The following is a 24,832-nucleotide window of genomic DNA, read 5'->3' on the forward strand; positions in this document are numbered from 1 at the left end:
GAATACGTGGTGACATATAGATGAACAGAAATGGACTGATTTAAGTGTAAGAGCTAGTCAGTAGTAAGCCTGAGCTAATGGCCAAGCAGTTTTAATTAATATAAGCCTCTGTGTGTTTACTTGGGTCTGAGTGACTGTGGACCATGCGGGACACAGGAAAACTTCCAGCTGCACTCCAACTTCACACCTCCTCCAGTGAGGCACTAGCTCTACAGGTTCTGCAAACTTCCATACCTGAGCATCAGCTGGGGACCACGTGTTTAGATACCTGAACCTCTAGAAGACATTTCATATTCAAACCATAAAAGGTAGAGATGCCAATGTCTGCATGTTTTTAAATATGTAGAGGGAGAAGGAAAGGGAAGTTGGAATGTATCACTTGATGTTCCAAAGATGAACACCGAACAATAAAAATTAGTGACATTACCAAGCTGAGCAGAAAGAGAACGGGAAGTCAGCAGTGAGCCAAATCAGGCTAGAAGAGGGTTTAAATGAATAAATAAATAACTGCACATTGTTGAGCACTTTGAACAACTGTTATTTGGGAGCAGACCTAAAATAAAACTGGATGAGATCAACTTTCTATCATAAGATTTTCTCGCCAGGGATACTAATACGTGTTGCAATGCAGGTTTTTTGTGTGGGTGTTGAGGTCCAAACTCAGGTCCTAATGCCTGCACAGTAGGCACCTCACCAACTGAAACATCTCCTCATCACTCTTTCAAACGTTTTCATTAAAGAGATAAATGTGCCTGGCCATCTGAAATCCTATTATTGTCATCCTACAGTATTGGAAAAATACTGTGTGGGGACAGTTGTCAGCCACTGGACTGAAGAGGACAGGGCCATGGGGCCTCACCACAGCCCGGGCTGGCTGAGAATCATGCAGAGAGGTAACGATCACGTGTCTCCATTCTAGAGTGCCAATGAGCACTTTCTCAGAGTGCTGTGAGGATCAAACAGCAATGGACAAAGAAATGGTCAGAATATGTCAGCTGACAGAGCAGGCAGAGGCTCCCATGGAAGTTTACCATCAGGCTGATCAGGTGACTAAGGGACGAGATGCTCCAGGATACGATGGTGAGGTGACTCAGCCTCTCCAAGCTGCACCTTCCTGTCTACAAAATGGGGCACTGCTCCTCCACACCTGCCCACCCAGCTCTTCCTCCAGGCCCCTCTGTCTGGTCACATCTGTATTTCTCTGAGTCACACAGCCCCTGTTTATAAGTCTGCTCTTGTTCTTAGTGGGCATGAAAACACACAGATTTGAACAGATTATTTCACGAAGCCAGCCTTGAAACTGAGAATGTTACACTGGCCTTTGTGTCTGCCCAGGTAATAAATTCACAAGCCACTCAGGAGGAGCCTGCTGCGACAGGCCTGTGGCTAGTCTCTGCAGACTAGAATACTAACTAATGGGAACCAAGCAGGTCGGCACAGCTCACTCATGGATTGCACTGCCTGTGGCAATACCCTGACATAAAGCAAAGGCTTTTTCTCAGTAAGAAACCTCTTATTCAAACTATCTTAATACCATCATAAATATTAATCCTATTTCAGGAAAAATGGTTTAAACTGACAAACTCATTCAAAGATAAATCCCAACTAATGATATTATCCAAACTATCTCATGACTTGAAAAACAGAGACACCAAGCAACTATTACTTAACTCCAATTAAGTTAAAACAAAATTCTGCAACTTTCAAGGAAATATAACAGGCTCTCTTGTTGCCATGGCAATGTCTATGCTTGGCCACAGTTACTAGCAGAACTGCCAGATACAATCAACCTGTGTGAGAGACAAGAGAGAGATGGAGCATCTCGGACGCTACTGCTAGGGAGCTGCAGTCAGAAGACAGCATGGCAGGTTTCCCTTACGATGAAGCAATACTGACCTGGCAGCGGAGAGGAGCCAGTTCACACGGCTGTGACAGCGTTACACACACTTACACACGCTGGCTAGCTGGACCCCTCTCTTCCATCTCACAATTACACACGGACACTTGAAACACTGCAAATGCAGCAACAGGAGAGTCAAAAGAGCTACCTGGATTATGAGCTACCGGACAACAGGCCTGAACCTTCCCCCAGACAGTCGCACTGCCTTTTCCCCTGAAGTGACAGGCTGAAGCAAGATATGGAGTCTTTGCGGTAGAGTACAGACCTTGCTGGGAATCTGGCATCGTGACATGTATAAAAATAGGGCTGGAGAGATGGCTCAGAGGGTAAGAGCACTGACTGTTCTTCCAGAGGTCCTGAGTTCAATTCCCAGCACCCACATGGTGGCTCACAACCATCTGTAGTGAGATCTGGTGCCCTCTTCTGGCCTGCAGGTGTATATGCAGACAGAACACTGTATACATAATAAATAAATGAATCTTTAAAAAAAAAAAAATAGAGCACAATGTAAGACGTGAGAGAGGCAGTAATTTCATTCACACAGTTCATTCAGAGTTTCTCTTCACCTTTTTGTGAACTGCGTTTCTGGTGTGTGATGCTGCAGCATTCCACAGCATCCCGGCAAGGCCTTTAGAAAGAATGTCCCCAGAGTGCTGCCCTAGGTACTACATCAGACAAGACCTACAAGACCATCGCAACTATTCCCACATGACAGGAGTAGCAGAATCCCAGGATCCAGGGAGGTCACAGCCTCTCCATCAACCTGTCTGCAGGATAACCACATAGGTATCACCTGGGAGTGTGTTAAACTGTGACCTGCCAAGCTGCACTGCAGTATCAGGAGCTGTCACACGATGTCAAGTGGTCCACAGGCATATTTAAAAATCAATGACCTAGGGTTGGGAAGTAGTTGGTACTTGGTTCCCTTGACAACCATGAAGCCCCGAGTTTATCCCTAGCATTGTATAAAATCAGGTGGGGTGGCACTCATCTATAACACCAGAACTTGGAAGGCATGGGAGGTAGAGGCAAGAGGAAGAGGCTTAAGGCCAGCCTGGGCTACCTGAGTCCCTGTCTCAAAAAAGAATGTAAGAAAGGAATGAATATTGGATAAGTAAAAACATGTTGAACAGAGATGGAGCAGGGAGCCCACAAACTAAGAGCCTGGACACACACACACACCTGTTTGTTGGCACAGTAACTGCTCTGGCTGGCTCAGATCCACCAATCACAAAGCACAAGAAATCATTTGAAACTGAGCCTGTTTGAAAATGGCAACTTCCCTGTGTCTGAAAGCTATTCGCCTTACTTATCAGGACGTTGGGACAGAATGACCACAACAGTCCAACAGAAACAAGCTTCTGAGAAGCACAGAGGGAGAACACGGCTTCACTCTGGTTAGACTCAAGGCCTGGCCAACACTCTGAATGATCTACAGGTTTACCTGACCTGGCCTCCAAGGGCCAACCATTCCATCAAGACTTACAGTGACGATCATGAGCTCTCCATCTTGCCTTGGCCCAGTTGCTTAAATTCCTTTGCCAGGTCAGGCGACAGCTGAGACTGTCCTGTCTCCTTGGCAGTTCTCCAACAAATCCCATCCCCTTTATCTTTTCAGAGACCTGGCACTGTAACATTAGCTTCTATGCCCATGGGGTAGTAGCATTTGCTGAGGATCAATTTGACCTAACAAGTGTGGGTTTTATAGTTAGGGCAGATCCCTAAATCTGGATCCCAGCACCCGTGGCTCAGAACCCAGGCAAGTCAAGCACTGCACACTGCCAGCTTCCTCATCTGTAAAGTTAACTGCCACTGAGCTGGATCAGGTCACCATCCAAGTATCTGGTCTCCCACTCTCACCAGCCCTTCAGCACAGCACGAAGATTCAGTGGCCTGCCAACAGGGTTGGTACAGGCTAAGTGGGATCCACTGTCACTCTGGGGTGGGGCTTCAGGACCCACAGAGTGCCTGTGGTACTGAGGTTTTCCCCAAGCCACAGCCATGGCTCCTGCTCAACAAGTGTTCTCCCTGGCCAAGACCTGGCACCAGCAATGCCCAGCCTCTCGAGAGTCTCATCTGACACTCTAAATTAAGCTGCCCTGGAATAAAACACAGCCATCTTTAATACCTCGTGTGTGTTACCCTTGAAGTCCCCTTTAGGTCTGCAGCACATGTGTACCTAGACTCTGGTTTGGAAGCTTCTATCTGATGGAGTCGAAGCTGTGCACAGCATACCCTCTGTGTTTTCTCCCGTTTCTGACGAGCAGATGAGGTCTTAGGGAAAAGAGGCTCTCCCTACGCTAGAAGGAAGCAGCATTCTTTATCAAGGACAGGACGTTGGGTTGGAATTCTGGGCAAACCTCATGTAAATACGTTGAATTCTTCCCCTAACTCTTCACCCCGCTTCCTATCTCTGTTCCAACTGGTACACACAAGCACCTGACCCTACCTGCTTCTCTGGGTCTTCCCATGGCACCTGACATTCTATGATTCATGTGCATATTTTTTTCTTGTTAATCTGTCTTGTGCCAATTTTGATCTCAGGCCAACCCAGAAGAAAACCCTAGAAGGGAAGAGGTGAAATTCTGCCTCTCCCAAATGCCAATTCTATGGCCTGTAAATTTCAACCTCTTCTCACTGTGCAATATTTAGAATGTTAATCCAGCTCCTGTAAAATCCGCCTGCTTTTATGCAGTTTCATATTAACCGATCCAAAGCTCTCCTGCTTTCAAACTGATTCTTCAACTCAATCAATTCGTAAAATAATTCAGTCTCTTTCATTTTAGTAATTTGAACATCTGTGTGATTTATATCATTAATAATGGTATAAACTATATAGGACAGTCTTGAGAACTTACTGGCTAGTGGTGTGTGGGTGTAACTTCACGGGTGCTGAGTGGCCATCTTCAAGAACCCCTTGATGCCTGTTCACTTTTTAAGTCTCAAGTGTACACTGGGATGCAGCCAACAGTCGGCTGCTCATAAACTCCCACACTGCTACATCTGTCTTTCACTAGAGCCAAAACTATGAGGACCACGATGCCAAGCAGCCACCCAAGCACACGGACCCTTGCACATTGTACCAGTGGACCAAATGTAAGTGAACAGTTCCAGAAGCAGAAGTAAGGAAGTTGAGCTGGACTTTGGACTACACCAAACACGGGCACAGTAGCTCCTCAAAGTAATGTATGTGATGGCAGTGTTCGGGTGACCTCTATCAGTGTTGAGGGGACTCACGGAGAGAAGATGTGCTGGAGGAGCTCCGCAGAAAGTGGTGGAGGCCATCCTCGCCGTCACTGGAGCTGGTGATGCTGTTCCTCATCTCCAGCATGGTGATCTGTGTGCACAGGCTCATCTGTGGCTCCAGCTTCTTAACTTTCTGCAAAGCAAAGTTAGCAGACACCTGAGGTTTCCAGCAGTGACTCAGACATCCCCTGTAAGGGGATCTAAGTTAGTGCTAAAACAAAAAGGGAGTAAGTGCTCTAGAGATGTCTGTTGTGGTTATTACTAGCTGTCCCTTTAAGTACATTATTCTAAAACTTATAAATATGAATACTCTACTCAGTAATCTGAAACAGTAAGCACAACTGTTTCTCTTTTGTGGTGTTAAGGATCAAAGCCAAGGCCTCATGCATAACAGGCAAGCACTCTCTAAAGGCAAGCACTCTCTGGCTGAGCCTCAGTCCTAGGCCTAACCTACAGTGGGAAGCACCTGGACAGGGGAATCTAGGAGAAACACCATTTCCAGTGTTCCCAGTAGGCGGTCCGTGTCACAAAGAATGTTTTAGAAGTTCTCATCTGTGATTGCTTTAGTAATTGTTTTAATTCAGAAAACTGTGCTGCCTAGGGCTCTGCAAGTCTGTCTTCTCTGGTCTCTGTATTCCTGGGGACAGAGAGGGCACCAAGGCTAAATGCCAGCTCTTGGTCTTACTTCATGCAGTCCAGCCTTGTCACGCCTTATCCATGCCCACTCCCTCCCTCCCTCTTTCATCCACACAGAAGACTTCTGGGAAGGATAGTACTCCATCCTATAAATGTGCTCCTTAACAGTTAGGCCAAGCTACGGCAATGGCAATAATTATAAAATACGTCCTTGCCTTCAAGAAAGGACTTGCTAAAGAGTCTCTCTATTACAAATATCTCCTCTGAAGTTTTGAATACTTAACGAAAATTCAGGAAAACACACGTATTTATTTAACCAAAAGAATCAGAAAGGCACTTACTTTATCATTTAAGGTAGGATCATTCAGTGAGTAGAGTTTATTTGTTATGTCTTTTCCTATAAGATATCTAAAAATTTCGTACAGAAAAGGCTCTGACTCCAGGAAGTAAGTCAGTCTTTCTCTTGACCAGCATAAAAACCTGCAGTTATCATCTGCAACAATGGTGACCTGTGGAAGAAGCAGACACAGGTGGAAAAAGTACATCGGCATACATGAATTATATACGGTGAGTTTATTAAATTGACAGAACACAAGCAGACACAATCTAGATACACGTATCAAATTAGTCATAACCTAGCACACTGTATAGAATTATGTTTAAAGACACAAAATCAGTGGACTAAATCCAGGCAACTTCTCTGAGTTTTCCTGCTTTGGTTTGTGTGGTCTCAGGACAAAACAGTGGCCGCCGTGTCAATACTGCTGGGGAAATATTACCTATGGTAAAATATGTCTTTGCCTGTTGTTGTTTACAATGACGTTTAAAAGATAGACCTCCATGCGAATGAACTCAGGAGAGAAAGAGAGGATGTGTGGATGCATGCATGTCTGGCTCTGGGACTCAGGCCCATAAATGTTCTCCATTGAGCTAGCTGCCTGCCAGTGAGCTACACCACCAGCACCCAAGACTAGTCCTGTAAAGCAAATTTCCTATGAAAAACCTTTTACCCAGATGACTCATATATATACATACACTGAAAGATTCAAAGGCCCAGGTAAGCTACTAATGAGAACAGCTGGTGAGCAACCTTCTACCACGGGTCTCAAGGCTAGCTCCAAGGGAGCCTGCTGAGCTAGGTCCTCAAATTAGCCCAGAACTGAGAAGCCATACCCTCCCATGTAAGCAGTGCAACACGGGAAAGCAGGGGTGGGCACTGTCCCGGTACTAGAGCCCAAGCATCTCTCCAATCCCTTCCCCGTGCTATCAGGGCTCAGGACCTGGAAGCCCCTCCTACCAGGCAAATGCTCCTCAACACTCAGAATGCAACCGCTTCCCTCAGGAGGACTCATATCCTGAAGGCCCAACTCATCCCCGACATGTCTTCAGGTCTGAACGCCTGGCTTCATTGCAGAGCGGTGGTCTACCACACTCACAAAAAGGAGTTGACAGAAGCAGACACCGGTGTCAGTAAGGTCCATTGAACATCCTCAGCACTAAACCAGTGCTTGTCCCAGCTGGAGACTGGTAAAAGTTAACTAAATTGACAGGAAGCCTTATCTGGGTCTCAGAACAAATACTTCCAAAAGAGCTTTCTTTTCAGAAGTCAAAGGAGGATTTAGGTCTACCAAGAGAAAAAAAATGAAAAATGAAAAACCCCAGCTTCCTGGTTCTTTTTTTGGTTTTATTTTGTTTTGTTTTGGAGACAGGGTTTCTCTGTGTAGCTTTGTGCCTTTCCTGAATCTCGCTTGGTAGACCAGGCTGGCCTCGAACTCACAAAGATCCACCTGCCTCTGACCCCCGCCGAATGCTGGGATTAAAGGTGTGCGCCACCACCACCCGGCTCCTGGTTCTCTTATACCAATAGGCTGAAGTTGGGGTTTTGAAAAATTAGATTAGTTACTTCCAAAAGTGGGCCAATGTTTCCAGAAAAATAAAGTTTGCATTTATTACACCAGAAGAGGCTTCGCAAAAACCAAGAACATCTGGATTTAAGAAACACACAAAACACCAAGTGACACTCTTCATCGGTGCACAGTATGACAAACGCACTTCCTGCCCAATACCACCCAAGACACCAAAGGCACACCAGTCAATAAGAAAGACAAGATCCAGGGCTGAAGAGAGAGATGGCTAATGGTTAAGAAAGCCTGTTGCTCTTTGAAAGGACCTGGGTTCAGTTCCCATGCCCCACATCTGTGACTTCAGTTTTGGGGTATGTGATGTCCTCCTGACCGCCAGGGGTACTCACATTGTGCATGTGCACACACAGGCACAGCCATGCCTGCATAAAAATCTTTGAGAAAGACAAGATCCAAGAGGGGTCAGGCATGCTATCCTATTCCTGGAACCCTAGCACTCAGGCAGCTTAAGCAGGATAGCAAGTCTGGAGCCAGCCTGGGCTACACAGTGAGCACCAGGCCAGGCTGAGTCAACAGTGAGATGCTTTCTACGAAAGGAAAAAGGGGAGATGGAGGAGTGGTCAGTGGTAGGAGTGCTTGCCACGTAAGCATAAAAACAGAGTTCAAATCCCAACGTCCACATAAAAAGCTGGGTTTGGCCCTAGATGCTGGTAACCCCAGCACTATGGAGGGCAGAAACAGGAGGATCCTTGGGGCTGGTTGGCCACCAGGCTAGCTCTAGGTTAAGTGGGAGATCCTGTCCTCCAGGAACAAGGCAGAATGGCAGAGAAGTACCCAATGGCACCTGCACACCTGCACACATACACCACACAGACACAACAAAATAAGTTAATATTAATTTTTTTTCAAAAGACAAGATCCTTAGTTTAAGAATATGGCTGTCTTACCTGTATATATGTCTGTGCACCACTGTGCCTGGTGCCGTGGAAGCAAGAAGAGGGTGTCAGACCCCTGGACTTGAGCTACAGACCATGGTGAGCTGCCGTGTGGGTACTAGAAATTGCTTTTAATCTCAGCGCCATCTCTCCAGCCCGAAGGTGCTGATTCTTTAAATACCGGTTAAAACTTAATGCTCCTTTATTTCACAAGAGCAGGGACTTGCATTTCTAAGACCTCTCCCTCAGACTGACTTTCAGGTTTCACAGCACCATGCCGTGGGACCAACCTTGGGAAAGCAGCAGCCCGAGATGTAATCAAAAGAAAAATGTTTATCAGACATGCTCACTCAATAAAGAGAAACCCAAACACAAAACACTATTGCTACTTTTGTAAGGATGACACTGAAGACCCTGTCAACAGCTGTTAGTGGCAGCCTGATTTGCAAGTCCACAACAGCAGGCACCAAGGACAGTGAGCTTCAGACCGATTCTGGCATCACCAGTCTGCCTGTAGTCCTTGAATTACTACAGTGTTTACCAAGTGATGATCTATGCTGCCTTGCAGGTCTTCTTTTCTACTACTGTTCAATCAGCACCCTGACCACAGAACGAATCTACAGAAGTAACAGCCTAGAGTGGCGGTACATGCCTAGGATACCAGCACTTGGAATGCTGAGGCAAGAGGATTATCACTGGTTGGAGGCCAACCTGGACCACACAATATGAGCTCAAGGCCAGCTTGGGCTACATAGTAAGAATGTGTCAACAAACAAACAAAAAATAAAAAGGGTTGAGGGTATATAGCTCAGTGGTAGAGTACTTGCCTAACATGCAAGACGCCTGGGTTTGATACCCAACACTGCATAATTCCAATACCCAAGAGGTAGAGGCAGGAAGATCCAAAGTCCATGGAGATCCTTGGCTACACAGAGAGTTCAAGGCCAGTCTGGGCTACACGAAACCCTGACTCAAACAAACAAGGTAATCCAATAGACTTAAGTCTCAGGTATCCGACTGGCCTTGAACCTCTTCCTCCTGCCTCTACCTCCCATGCCTTCCAAGTTCTGGTGTTATAGATGAGTGCCACCCCACCTGATTTTATACAATGCTAGGGATAAACTCAGGGCTTCATGGATGTCTGGGCTACATGAAACCCTGACTCAAACAAACAAGGTAATCCAATGGACTTAAGCCTGTAACAGAATGCCTCCTAGAGAAGGATGTGAATGTGCTTCAGAAAGAGGCCATATGCACAGTCCTCTGACGTGCAGCTACAAGAACACACATAAACAACTACTTTTCACTGAGTATCTGCCAACAGAAACGCTTTGTAAACAGTCAACGCACAATCTCCCTGGGTTGATTCTGAAGTTGGCTCTGTGGTTGGCACAGACTTGATGGCAACCACTTGTCCACTGGCAATTGCAAAATACCACAGACTCACAAAATACCATACCCTGTGCCAAAGAAAGCTGGCCAGAATGATCAAGGATGAACCCACGTCCTTCATCCAGCTAGGATACTGCAGTTTTCATCATGTTCTTGGAATCTTCATATTAGTTAAGAACAATGCTAAACTACTAAAACTCAGTCCCCAAAAGGAAGGAAAATTGTTGCTAGTGGTAGTAACTTTTTTGTTAGCTTAATTACAAATACAACTTTTTCCCCCATGGAAAGCAAGTACATATTTATACACCCGTTCCTTGGGGATTACTTGCTTCCGGAACAAAAGTTTAGTTTCCGCCCCAAACTGACTCTCTTCTCATCAGGATAACAGAGGCTGAGTTGTTACATAAAACCACCTGCTCCCACACACAAGAAAGAGAGCAACAGACCGAGGTGAACGAAGCGACTGTAAGGAGGTCAGAAGAAAGAGGAGACAGACGTGGTTGCTCATGGGTGATGGTGGTTAAACACACTGCTCAAATAGAAGCAGACACCCTGGGGCACAGACGACCCCCCACAGTACCAAGGTCAGAACAGCTGGACACAGCACCAGCTTTCTTTTCCTATATGTCAAACATGACCAGCACAGGAACAGAACTACATCATCAGTGTCTTTTTTTTTTTTTGAGCTGAGAATCAAACCCAGGGCCTTGCACTTGCTAGGAAAATGCTCTACCACTGAGCTAAATCCCCAACCCAAAGTTTTTTGTTGTTGTTGTTTTTTGTTTTTGTTTTTTTAATTATGTACACAGTATTCTGCCTGCATGTGTCCCTGCAGGCCAGAAGAGGGCACCAGATCTCATTACAGGTGGTTGTGAGCCACCATGTGGTTGCTGGGAATTGAACTCAGGACCTTTGGAAGGGCAGTTGGTGCTCTTAACCACTGAGCCATCTCTCCAGCCCTTTCATAAGTGTCTTAAGTCAGTGTTCTATCGTCATGCCCAAGGCAGCTCTTATAGTACAGAGCACTTAGTTGGGGGCTTGTTTAGTTTCAGAGGCTTAGTCCATTATCATCATGGCAGGGAGCAGACAGGCCATGGGACTGAAGCAGCAGGCAGAGAGAGAGAGAGAGAGACTCTGGACCTGACCTGGGCTTCTGAGACCTCTAAGCCCACTCCCAGTGACACACCTCCTCCAACAAGCCACACCTCCCAATCCTTCCCAAACAGTTCCACAAGCTGGGGACCAAGCCTCCAAACACATGCACCAATGGGGGCCATTCTCACTGAAATCCCCAGTCAGTGAGCGCAAATGAGTACTTCTGGCAAATGTGCCCAACTTTAACCAATTCCAGTTACCCAGGCCTTTTATGCGAGCAGAGTGGCAGCAAGACAGGGCTGACATGCTCATGAGGAAAGGGAACTGCACCTTCCCCCCATGTCCAGCCTGTGGCCGCTCGAGTTGAAAGGCATCCCAAACCGAGCCCAGAAGATTCCGCAGCAAGGGATGGTAGCAGGCCCTCTTTCTTCGGTGATGACATCCTCTTCAGTGCTATTTCTCACTCAATATGCACAGTACCAAAGCAACCCTGTGCCCAGAATCTCTCCTCACTGCTATTTACCCAGAAACTTATGTTCTTGGCTGCGCTCCTAAGAACATCAAACACAACAGAAGGCCTGGGGACTCGGGACAAGCAGGACAGCTGGGATGCAGTGGGGAAGAATTAAACTGTGCAGTGACATCTGAACTGCCGATCCTGGGAGGAATTTCCTCTTTGCCTTTAAACATGGTGACTAACTACAAAAGAAGGATGTGATTGGAGGGGTGTTTTTCAGTAAGTTCTTGGGAATAAAGCCAGTTTTCTGTTTTTCCTAATGGAGTTAATCAATGATGTGTTTAGGAACATGAATTATCTACAAATGACATAATTATTCTCATAATAAAGCTGGTTTTTAAAAAGACTGCATGTGTTGTTATTTTATGTGAGTTCACGAATGCCAGAAGGGGCACAGACACTCAGGGACTGGAGTCACAGATGACTGTGAGAGGCCATGTGGGTGCTGGGAACAAACCAGGTCCTCTGGAAAAGCAGTCAGCGCTCTTACCTAGACCCCCAAACAATAAGTTTTCAATGGAAATATTAAGAAATTTAAATGACCAAAGGTTTTTGAAAACTGAAACATCAAGCAAGCAAACTCACACCCAGAAATAATGGTGTTAGTGTTACAGCTAGATCAGGGCACGGCTTTCCGGACCTCCACCTCCAGTTGTGTACACACCAGCACTGTCCTACCTCCAGCTGTGTGCACACCAGCACTGTCCACCTCCAGTTGTGTACACACCAGCATTGCCCACCTCCAGTTGTGCGTGCACAAGCACTGTTGAAAGGTAGGGGCTGTTATTCTGTTTTATTGAATTATACTGTGTACACTAATGTGGCTATCTCCTTTTTTAAAAAGAAATCATGGTCACTTTTCCATTTCACTGGATTTGAATGAGATACAAAATAGTTTTAACCTTCAAAACCAAATCCTACCTGGAACTTTTCCCCTTTGTGCATCTGGGTTGATCTGAACTCTGGGGAATCGATAAAGGCACAGGGGTAGATGTTGTGCAGAAAATGTCCTCGGTAGGAGACCTTCATTCTGTTGACGGAAGTCAAAATGTTAACAAACATACAGCACTTCACAAAAACAAAATCGTTCTTTTTAATTACCGAAATAGTATAGTAGTGTATCTGCACTATTTTTAAATGTTCTACAAGTAATGGACATAACTTAAACCACTTTCAGAAGCGCAAATTTATTTAAAATGACATGAGAAAAACAACAGCATACATCATCAGTGCAGACTATGTTACCATCACTGTCACTCCTGCAGTGGGAACAAATATATAATTTGTACATTACAGACTTTTGAGGGGAAGGGAGGCGTTAATAACCATGTTTCAAGGCGGGCACAGTGACACACGTCCACAGGTTGTTACGAGTCTGAGACCTCATCTAAAACCACCACCAAATGAACACAGTAATAATTATACCCATGCAACCTCGGTGGCTCTCCATTCAGATCCTCCATATATACTGTGATATTCAAAAGCAAATCACCTTTGCCACATGCATAAACTTCTTGAAATTAATTTGAACCTACTTCAATTTTGACTCATTAATTTCAAACAAAAGTAAACATGGTTAACAAAGTATTCACTGTAGAAAATTTTGGTATCAATATGATTCAGGACCACAGTGTCTACCTAGCTTTGGCACACTGTTCCACAGCAGCACAAATTTCAGTTGCAAAATAACCTTCACCAACACACAGCCACTGTGTCCCCTATTAGCTGGCAACACTTCTGTGTTGTATTCCTTCCTAGAGGCTATAAAAGATGGAAGGCAACCTGGGGGTTCCTATTTCCACGTAGCACTCACCTCCCCTTTAGGAGAATACTAAGACGATCATCAACTGAGGTTTTATCCTCTGTGGCGTAAGTCTGGCCCTTTTTCAAGGTCTGGATCATACAAAACTGTCCAGTTAGCCTTCTGAACAAATCGGGAGGGACACGGAGTGGTTCAAACAATCGGTGGTAGACACCACCCAGCTCCTTTTCGATCTTGACCTGAAAGACAGTGATGCCATGGTCCTGTAGTCCCCAAACACGGGACTCTTGAGGGTGGGATATAGATGTAAGAATAAACAATCTTTGATACACACCGGTGGCTTGCTGTACGTGGTCAGTGGGGTCTTAGAGAGTTAGTAGTGTAATTTATACTCTATTGGGGAAGGCTGAGATGACTCTAATGGTCACACCTTTCTACTGATCCTGAAGCAACGTTTGAGTTTTTGGATTTTGTCAAAACACATACCTTCCTAATCTTAGCAGCAGTCCATAACATGTTTGTTTTGAAAGAAGTAATTACCTTAACTTTTAATTATAATAGTGAGAAAGAATGGGAAAACAAATTCACAAAATAATGCATTAAGCTTTTTATCTCCACGTAATTATTTAATGCATCAAGGCAGGAAAGCCAACACTCACGGCTGCAATCACTGCCTCATATTTACATACTCCCAAGCAAAGGAAGAAAGAAGGGCAGCGAGCTCTGGCATGGTGGTCTCATCCCAGCCTACGCTTCGTAGCACTGAGATCCCTCGGATGAGTAAGGCTGGCCCCGGACAGCAGTACAGCGACGGTCTTAATCACGCCTGCTCAGAGTCTCTCAGGCCCAGGGCATGCAGCGTCTGGAGCCACCAGAACTGGGTGCGTGGAAAATTGTACTGCACTGTGAATGAACTCTGTCTCAGTGAAAGCTCAATGAAACCTGCAGAACCCGAGCACAAAAGCTGCTTCTACCCGATGTCACTCTAGTCTGTCCCCATTTTATTCTGATGAAGAATCATCTTTATTTATTTAAGTGATAGAGCAAAAAACCAAACGAAGCAAAACAGGAGCCCTAGGTGCGAGACATTCTTTCCAGTGCTTCAATAACATCACTGACTCAGGGACTGTGAACTTGGGTTTCCAGAAAAGACTCAAATATCTAAGAACTGTCATCCTCATTATTACAGTTCCCACCTCCTCTACTCCACAGCTCTAGTAGTGAGCATGCAGCATGATTTCCTCACAAATCTGTCCCATCCAGCCCACACAGTATCTACTGTGGCACCGTGATGAACACAGGACCTGCCACAGTCTAGTCACATGCCCCGTCTTTCTTCTACACCTCAGCTCAAGACTCATTTTCTTTGTGAGGTTGTCTGAATTCTCTTCTTTGGAAGAATCTGTTTGTCAAAAGTTTCTCCGAGCATCTTCAGTGTGCATAGGGCTACAACGGTTAGTGTGTTCGACTACACTAATGCCTCCGATTGTTTGCTGTCCCATAAGAGAGTTACTCTGCCCTATCTGCAACATCAGCAGGCTCGGCCATGCCACTGGCTTTGGCCAATGAAACAGTAAGCAGAAGTGACATAGATTTTTTTTTTATAGAAACAGCTTTTTGTTTGCTTTTTAATTTTATGTATGGGTATTTGGTCTGCAATATGTGCAATCAGTGCCCATGGAGACATTAGGTTCCCTGGAATTGTATAGATGGTTGTGAGCCACCACGTGGGTGCTGGGAACTAAACCCAGGTCCTCTGCAAGAGCATCCTCTTAGCCACACACCACTTCCAGCCCCTCGAGCAAATGGATGTTTTTCTAACTTTTGTATGGTCTCCTCTGCCATAAGAATACACAGTCCCAAAAGAACTTGCTGCTTTAGCAGAGACTGGGACATAAGATAGACTCCGTGATGCCAGTCAACAGGTAAGGTGGGTGAGAAGAAAAGGCCACTGTTGTTCTGCATCACTGAGATCTCATTAATCACACAGCCTAACCCAGGAAAAAAAAAAAAAAAAAAAAAAAAAAAAAAACTGACCAATACAGACAAGCAGCCCAAACTGAGCGGCTGTGTGTGAGGAGGTTATGGAGTAGTGGAGTAGGAGTACCTACATGTATATCATCTGTATTTCTGTGTGAAATGTCCTATTTTCTAATAGTTTTCTACATTAAAATCAGAGCTAAGATGAGCATTGCAGCCTTGGGCGACTGAATGCTTGTACTTAGGACAGTCAGTGACCATGTATGCAGTGATTTCTGTGAACCCAGCTGCTTTCTACTTCGTTTTTTATGTTCTTGGAGGAGGTGATGTTTGGTTGTTGTTGTTTTGTTTTTAAGATGGAACCTCATTCACAGCTCCAAGCTAACTTCAAACTCATTATGTAGAGCAGGCTGGCCTTGAACTGTCACTTCACCTACTCCATAAGTGTTGGTATCACAGGTGTGTGCTGCGGCACACAGGCTTGCTCTATTTATGGTTTAGGTATTAAGAAGACATTGTAAGAGAAGCCAGTGTTAAAAATTAAAATGTAAGTACTGATATTCTGGTAAATATCCACCAAAAGTGTTGATTTCTACATGAATATTTTAAACTCAAGAAAGGTAACAGTCATTATACTATGAAAATAGAATGAACTATCTGCAAATCATTAGTATGAAATGGAAGTTGCTTATCAGTAATTTTATAATTAAGCAGATATTTCCAAGTGATAACTGAGTATCAGCAGACCAGGAAATAATCACACAATATGCCTAAAAAAGACAGTATTAGTCATGTGTTCATGCTCTAGCAAGTCAAAGTTTGGAAAATTCATTTGTTAAACAAATTTCACAGATTTCAAATGCTTTTCTCTCAGGCATTCACACAGAAAGCTCAATAGTCAGAATATTCGAGAGGGACTAAGGTTGTCAGATGCTCACTGGCAAGTCTGAATGAAGTTCTTTTAAAAAGCTTTCATATTTAAAGTCACTTTCTTATTAAAAAAATTTAGTAATTACCGGTCTTTTCTTGTACAAAAGATATGAAAGATGCAAAATATTGATACCCAAGAACACCGAGTTCCAGATCATTATGTCCAAGGCACATCGGTAGAGAGTGGCCCAGACTACATAAAGGGTGCACCCTGTTGAGTAACAGAAGCATGTGTTAGACACTTAATACAGATTCATCAAAGAGCTTACTGTAATCCTCCTCTGCCTAGAACCAAACACATCTAGAAATACTTAAGCTGAATACCACATTTTCATTCTAGTTTACTACTAAAAAGATTCCCCACACCAGACCACACCACACCCTTCCATCCCCCCCCACACCAGACCACACCACACCCATCCATCCCCCACACCAGACCACACCACACCCATCCATCCCCCCCCCACACCAGACCACACCACACCCATCCCCCCACACCAGACCACACCACACCCATCCATCCCCCACACCAGACCACACCACACCCATCCATCCCCCCACCACCAGACCACACCACACCCATCCCCCCCCACACCAGACCACACCACACCCATCCATCCCCCCCACACACCAAACCACACCACACCCATCCATCCCCCCCCACACCAGACCACACCACACCCATCCCCCCACACCAGACCACACCACACCCATCCATCCCCCACACCAGACCACACCACACCCATCCATCCCCCACACACACCAGACCACACCACACCCATCCATCCCCCCCACACACCAAACCACACCACACCCATCCATTCCCCCACACACCAGACCACATCCACACCCATCCCCCACACCAGACCACACCACACCCATCCATCCCCCACACCAGACCACACCACACCCATCCATCCCCCCAGACCACACCACACCCATCCATCCCCCACCAGAACACACCACACCCATCCATCCCCCACACCAGACCACACCACACCCTTCTATCCCCACACACACCAGACCACACCACACCCATCCATCCCCCCCACACCCAGACCACACCACACCCATCCATCCCCCCCACACACACCAGACCACCCCACACACACCCATCCATCCCCCCACACACCAGACCACACCACACCCATCCATCCCCACACACACACCAGACCACACCACACCCATCCCCCCACACCAGACCACACCACACCCATCCATCCCCCACACCAGACCACACCACACCCATCCATCCCCCCACACACACCAGACCACACCACACCCATCCATCCCCCACACCAGACCACACCCATCCATCCCAACACACCACACCACACCCATCCATCCCAACACACACACCAGACCACACCACACCCATCCATCCCCCCACACACCAGACCACACCCCATCCATCCCCCACCAGACCACACCACACCCTTCCATCCCCCCACACCAGACCACACCACACCCATCCATCCCCCACACCAGACCAGACCACACCACACCCATCCCCCACACACCAGACCACACCACACCCATCCATCCCCCCCACACACACCAGACCACACCACACCCATCCCCCCACACCAGACCACACCACACCCATCCATCCCCCACACCAGACCACACCACACCCATCCATCCCCCCACCAGACCACACCACACCCATCCCCCCCACACCAGACCACACCACACCCATCCATCCCCCCCACACCAGACCACACCACACCCATCCATCCCCCCCCCACACCAGACCACACCACACCACACCCATCCATCCCCCCACCAGACCACACCACACCCTTCTATCCCCACACACACCAGACCACACCACACCCATCCATCCCAACACACACACCAGACCACACCACACCCATCCATCCCCCCACACACACCAGACCACACCCATCCATCCCCCCCCACCAGACCACACCACACCCATCCATCCCCCCACACACACCAGACCACACCACACCACACCCATCCATCCCCCCACCAGACCACACCACACCCTTCTATCCCCACACACACCAGACCACACCACACCCATCCATCCCCCACACACACACCAGACCACACCACACCCATCCATCCCCCCCACACACACCAGACCACACCACACCCATCCATCCCCAACACACCACACCACACCCATCCCCCCCCACCAGACCACACCACACCCATCCATCCCCCCCACACCAGACCACACCACACCCATCCATCCCCCCCCACACACACCATCTTTGGGTGTCATTATTTTTTCACTGTATTTCTTTCTGCAGGATCCCACCCGGAGTGCAGGAATTGCAGACAACTGAGTACATCCTTAGCCCTAGATTTTCATTTGAGACAGTGTCTTCCTTTGTAGACCAGGCTATCCTTAACTCTGTATCTTTCTGCCTCAGGCCCTCTATACACTGGGGTTAAAGGTATGCACTGCCACACCCATTTGAGGGTACAATTTTTGGTAACTAACAAAGGCAACTTTATATACGAAATAATTCTCCATTTATGGCTGTTTACTTAAGCTGGAGCTGAAGGTGAGGAAGGGAATGAACGCCACACAGCTTCGGATTAACACTGAAGAAGTGTATTCCAAAAGGTTTCTACAAACTTGCAAACCTACTAGTTGGAAACATCAATACTGCACTTCCAGTACTAAGTCTGAAACTCCTATCCAGGCACAGTGGTCCCAGCACTTGGGAGGCAGATGGATCTTTTTGTGAGTTTAAGGCCAGCCTGGTCTGTAGAGCGAGACCCTATCCCTCCCCTCACCCCCAGTTTTTTTTTTTAAACCTCATTATCTGTTAAGGAATTACGTACTGCATTTCCTTTTGTATTTTCGTGATTAGTGGTGAACTCAAATACTTTACTTTGCTGTTTTGAGACAAGGTTTCATGGAGCTCAGCACTGAGCCCTCGGTGTGGTTGAGGTTGTCACTAGGCTTCTGATCCTACCTCCTGAGTGCCGGCATGCTTGACTGTGTCTAGCTGATGAGGTGCTCGGGACCTCACCCAGGGATTCATGTAGCCGAGGTAGGTGCTATACCAAATGAGTGATATCCCAGCCAAGAGCAAACACTTCCCTGAAACTTTCAGGGACCCGAATTTTCACTCGGTGATTATCCATTCATCAAATGGTCTCTTCCTGTACCTCCCTTATCTACTCTCTTGCCTCATAAAAATATCCTTATTTTCCAATTTTATAGGGGAAAGTAAGCATAGAATATAGTTCTAGTTTAAAATGATCACTAAGATATGGATTTACAGATTCACACACACATGAGAGCTAACTTTCACATTTAGAGTCAGACGTGCAAATGCTGGACCTCATCACAGTGGAACATCTGACTAAGTCTCATCCCTCTACTTCCTGGCCTCAGTTTCCTTATGTATAGATGAAAGTACCAGGCTAAAAGATGCATTCTGGTATGTTGTACCTCCAGAACTCCTGTCTTAATGTTTATAATTTGGATTATGGGTTCCCTCCATCCAACAACCTGCCTCTGCAGTCCCTACCTTTGTAAAGGTCACAGAGCTCCAGAAATCCCAAAGGCTGACACCTAGCTAGCCTGTCTCTTCTCGTCACTGTTTGTACATTCAGGACAAAAGGCTAGTCTTCCTTTGTGCTACGCTGTAACTTCTCCTCTCCCGCCCTTCACCAGGCTACTCCATGCTCACACTTAAGAGAAATCTGGTCATTTCCCCAGAGCTATCGTACGATCATGCAGGACCTTGCCTTGCATCACCACTGAGCCTGTCTCCTGTTCGCCCTGAGCACTGGGTACAGGCCTGCAGTGCCCAGCTGACACCACACACTGTGATGCCCGTCTGTTTTCACAAGGGTGGAGACTGCCTTCCCTAATCTGTCTGATAGATTACAAGTGTCAGAAACGCACCTAAATAAATGGAGAATTGAGGGGCGGAATCACAGAATTCGCCAATAATCACTGGCTAAAACAGTAACTATCATTTCATATTCTGATGGGAATAAACATGCCCAATCAGTTAACAGGGCCAAAAATGTGCATATTATGCTATATGTCCACATGCTATATGAACAGTACACTTGGATTATTGTAAATGGGAACTGATTTTGTTCTCATATCCCTTCACTGGCTACAGCAAGTGTCTCTTCAAACCATAACGGCAGAGACAACACGGCTGCTCTGTGCCAGGCACTATCCTAGCACACGTTTACTCAATCCTCACAGTAACCCCAGAAGGTAGCTTTACTTTTATCTTTCTCTGATACAAGAGGAAACGGAAGTAACAGGAAATTAAAATCATTTGCTCAAGTTACACAGTTAGCAAGGCGTGGAATTGGGGCTGGAATCACACGGTCTGGCTCTGACAGCCACATGCTCGCACACGAACGGACTTTCTGACATGTAGAACCTGCACAGTCTAGAAAAGCATACACCACTTACACAGTTAAGGAAGGGAGACGGTGGCTGTGTGGAGACCTATGTGCTAAGCTGACTGCTGAGCAATTGACACAGGCTTATGTTTCTTCTATGCTATATACCTGGAAAGGCCACTCTAAGCTCCCAATGCAAAGTCCACGTGACACCAGCTGCACAGTGTTATTTGAAGCCCAGGGTGCCTCACCTATAGACAACATCCCTCTAAGAAGGATCATGTGGAGGCGAAGAGTGGTTGGGATCACCAAACCAACTGCCAAACAAATGTTTGCTACATGAAACACCAGATGATGGACCTCTCTCCAGTTCTCACAAGTGGTCTCATTGGAAGGCACAGGTGTTACACTTCCCAACTCAGAGTTAAAACCTGCTTCAATTGATTCTGCAAATGGGCCGGACTCTGTGTAATTCATGTTGAAAAGTCCTATAAAGACAAATAGACACAACCAGTCATAAATGGAAAGTTCATCTTATGATGCCTATGACAGGTAATATGCCAAAATTATTTTTACAAATTACATGCTAGTCAACAGTTTTCCAATACTTATGAAGTACACAGGTTCAAACTCCAGCCCTGTCACAAAGAATGTCCTTTTCTGTACCTGTCATAATGATCCCCCATTTGACTTATGTTGCAATGAAATATCTCAGGTTCAGTGTGTTAAGAAATGAATACACACATACTTGAAGAGGGTGAGAATCAGCAAGTACGAGAGACTAACACCCACATGCACAGGTCACAGCTTTTACACTGGTTTAGCAGTCTTCAAACCATTCACCCTGGAGACGGAATCCAAGCACAGGAAAAAACTGTAAAAAAACAACAACCACCAAAAAAAAAAAGCCCCTGGTTTTCTAAAAAAAAAAAGAAAACCCTTATATTTATTACTTAAAAGCTGTTAAATCATTGCCACATACCTATCATAACGTGCACATAGTACATAATCATACACTTCACTAGCATATACCCACATATAGAGCACTCAAATAGCATTCAAAGTTTCTTGTCTTCTCCAGCTTAAGCCTCTATTTTCATTCCTCAAATAATTCTAGTTGATAGCATCTCACAAATTAGAAAGTAGTAAATGTACAATTTATATGTAGGAAGGTTCATGAATATAGTTGGGTATTTAATATTAAGCACCGCAGCAAATACATTTCAAGTAATATACATTTAATGCACATTTATATTTCAAGTTATATACATTTTACACACACTTATATAAAACAATACAAAGTATCACTCTGTTCTGTCCATTAATTTGGTCCTTGGCAAAAACTATGTAGGTTTACAGAAGACATGAACTAATCCATTTCATTTTTAAAGTTAAATGAGGACCAAAAATATCTTTAAATTTAATTTACAAATATATACATCTTTCAAAACAGAAAAATTCACATTTTTAACATAGTAAAGATTTTAAGTGGTATAATAATAGATGTGGTTTGGACAGCTTGAAAGGGTGCTAGATAAGTAAGGATACGAGGATAAATTCCGTATATCTTAAGATGACAAACACATTTATAAATGAATGAAGTGAGCAAGTGGAAGTTTCCTTTTGTGACATTTGCTTTAAACATATGACAAGGGAGTTACATACCCACTCCAAACAGTTCACAAATAAGTTGACTTAAATATTGATTTTTCTGTTAAAAAAAAAAAGAGAGAGAGAGAATTCAACTACTTTCCAAAAGTCTTAATAAAAATTTAAGCTTATCACGATGGGGGACTGGTTCCAAGAACCTGGAAGTATGAGTGTCATCCCGGCCTCCTGCTTGCTATGCTACGCAATGCCTGTGGGAGGCAGGGGCGGTACATATGGATCTATAGCCTTCCAAGGCCTCCATGACACTGTCACTGGGGAAGACCCCAATGGGATGAGACCAAAACGGACAAAAAACCATTTCACTCATACATTCCTGAGGCTGAGTCAGCGTCTGTCCCTCAGGCCACCAGGGAGCCACCTAAGCCGTGCCTCCCTCCTCAACCTGTTTTCCCTTGGAACTACACGGTCTTAGTTCACTTTCAGGTTCTTGGAAGTTCTAAAAGTGGCATTAGTTTAAATTTCCGGTCAAAGAAAATAGATGAGGAAACTATCATCTGTCTCAAAGCCAGACAATATTAAAAACCACTAAAACGTACTGCACATGTTTATTATTTCTGAGGGATGGGTGGGCGCACAAGCCAAAGGACAGTTGCTGGAGAATCTCCCCTTCCACCACGTGGGTCCTGAAGAGACAAGGCATGTGGTCAGGCTTGCCTGCTAGTGCCTTACCGGCCAGCCGAGCTTTCTCACCAGCCCTAACAGCCAGTTTTAAACGTAGGATTACTGTAAAACATAGTTTGATGCGCTACACTTTATTAAAGCTATACAAATTATAGAGGCAGCTGAAGGTATATAAATACACATATTAAAGTGTCTTCTTACTTATGAAATACACCCATAAAAGTGTTTACTGTCTTTAAAAATCAGTTAGTTTTTTATATTCAGTGATTAATCTAACGGGCTTGGGCTTAATCACTACTTAATGGGTTTAAATGGCCAACACTGGTCTGCCCTTACACAGGGAATGAATGGTGGATCTAATGAAGAAGGCCAGATTGGTGAGCGAATCTGTGAACTGTCCGATTCATTTTTACTGAATCAAAACATCATCTTTCTCATCAGATCCCTAGAGTCTAGTTCCTCACTTACTGTAGTAAAATCGTGCCCATCTATTGGTTTTCAAATAGGCGTCCGCGGGTCTAAAATGCTGAATGAATGAGGAAGCTAACTTTAAACCCTGACCAAGTCACAAAAATGAAGATGAACAGCAGTGAGTAAACAGCCGTGCAAACAGACGTATTCGCTGTGACTGTCACGGAGTCTCCGCGCACCTCGGGCGGCCAGCGGCGCGGCGTGGCCGAGTCTTCCCTTCGGGTTTACGGGCTCAGCCGGGCAAGCCCCCGTTTCTCTACGGCTTTGGAACGAGGGCCCGGGCCGGTGGCGAGGACCCGCGGCCCCCGGCCATCTGCACCCCACCCGGGGACCCGCTCACCTCGCTCTCGGAACAGTGTCAGCGTCCCCCGGCTCCGCGCCCCTGCGCTGTCCCGCCGAGGGCCCCGGGCGCGGGCGGGCGGACGGGCGGGCAAAGGGCGGCTGCAAGGACGGCGCGGAGCGCGGCGCGCGGCAAGTTGCTCGGCCGCTCGGGGCCCAACTTTCCCGCGGTGAGCCGGCGCTCGGCTCCCTTACCTGCCGGGTCCCGGCGCCGGGCGCGGGCGGCGCGCGCCCAGTTTGCGACGGCGGCGGTAAGCGGCGGGGAGCGGCGGCTCGACGGGCTCGTGGAGGGTCCCCGGGCGGCGCGGCGCCGGCCAGCTCCCCGCTCGCGGCGGCTTTGACTAAAATAGGCATCGCGGCGGCCGGCTCGGGCGCACGGCGCACGCGCCGCCGGAGGTTGCCCCGCGGGCGGAGCCCCGCGCCCCGCAGACCCGCCGCCCCGGCCCGCCGCGTGCGCGCGCCCGGCTCCCGCGCTTCCTTGTTTGGGCATGAGTGGGGCGGCGCGCACGCGGATCGCCCCCCGCAGGGGAGGGCAGGGGACCCGGACAGACCCTGGTTCCCGCCCCCGGAGAGCTGCCCAAGGCTGGGAGAGCTGTCGCGCGGCGGCGACACCTGGCCGCCCAGCGGGACGCGTGGTCGGACCCCAGGGACCTCCCCTCCAGCCACTGGGCTGGATTTCAAAGAAGCGCGCTCAAGTGCTTGTCCGAAATCCACACGCCCGAGGTGAGCCGGGGCCTCTCCGGTGGGCCAAGCTGCGTTTGAATTTGCCACTTAGATTTGAGACCAGAAATGGAAAAATGGGATATGGACGTATGCTCCAATCAGTATTTATACTGGTCAGCGGTTCTGGGTAAGAAATGCAGGAAGATGACAGTAGATAAGTCGGTGGGGTGTTCTAGGACGAATAGGACGGTTAAATGGGCATCCAGTTCCCACCGCGAGTCCACTGTGTGACAGAATTCGCAGAGGTCGTGAGTGATCAGAGTACAAAACAGACCGCCGCTGTGTAAAGTGCGTTGTAGAGTACCGCGAGGTGCACGTTGTCCGGGTTCCCTCACTGAGAGGGGCAGCCCGCTGTTCCAGAGTAAAGTCTGCTCTGCAGCGCTCCCCAAGGGC

General features: G+C 46.7%; 1 protein-coding gene across 2 annotated transcripts in view; it reads right to left on the reverse strand.

The window, feature by feature from the left end:
- The window catches only part of Bves (blood vessel epicardial substance), a 37,823-nt gene extending 13,865 nt beyond the window's left edge, over positions 1–23,958 (reverse strand). The window contains exons 1-8 of one of the 2 annotated variants that reach the window (XM_036168996.1): positions 23,912–23,958; positions 22,280–22,325; positions 20,866–21,102; positions 16,342–16,466; positions 13,397–13,584; positions 12,505–12,613; positions 6,124–6,291; positions 5,138–5,279 (exon numbers count right to left, since the gene is read on the reverse strand). In XM_036168996.1, the coding sequence (XP_036024889.1) occupies positions 5,138–5,279; positions 6,124–6,291; positions 12,505–12,613; positions 13,397–13,584; positions 16,342–16,466; positions 20,866–21,091 (958 nt within the window). In that variant the 5' untranslated portion in view covers positions 21,092–21,102; positions 22,280–22,325; positions 23,912–23,958. Of the gene's footprint in view, positions 1–5,137; positions 5,280–6,123; positions 6,292–12,504; positions 12,614–13,396; positions 13,585–16,341; positions 16,467–20,865; positions 21,103–21,362; positions 21,373–22,279; positions 22,326–23,911 lie in introns of those variants that run through there. The other variant, XM_036168997.1, reaches the window with a different exon arrangement.
- Positions 23,959–24,832: the final 874 nt, after the last annotated feature.

This window comes from Onychomys torridus, chromosome 19 (assembly GCF_903995425.1).
Source record: "Onychomys torridus chromosome 19, mOncTor1.1, whole genome shotgun sequence".
Classification (NCBI taxonomy): Eukaryota; Metazoa; Chordata; class Mammalia; order Rodentia; family Cricetidae; genus Onychomys; species Onychomys torridus.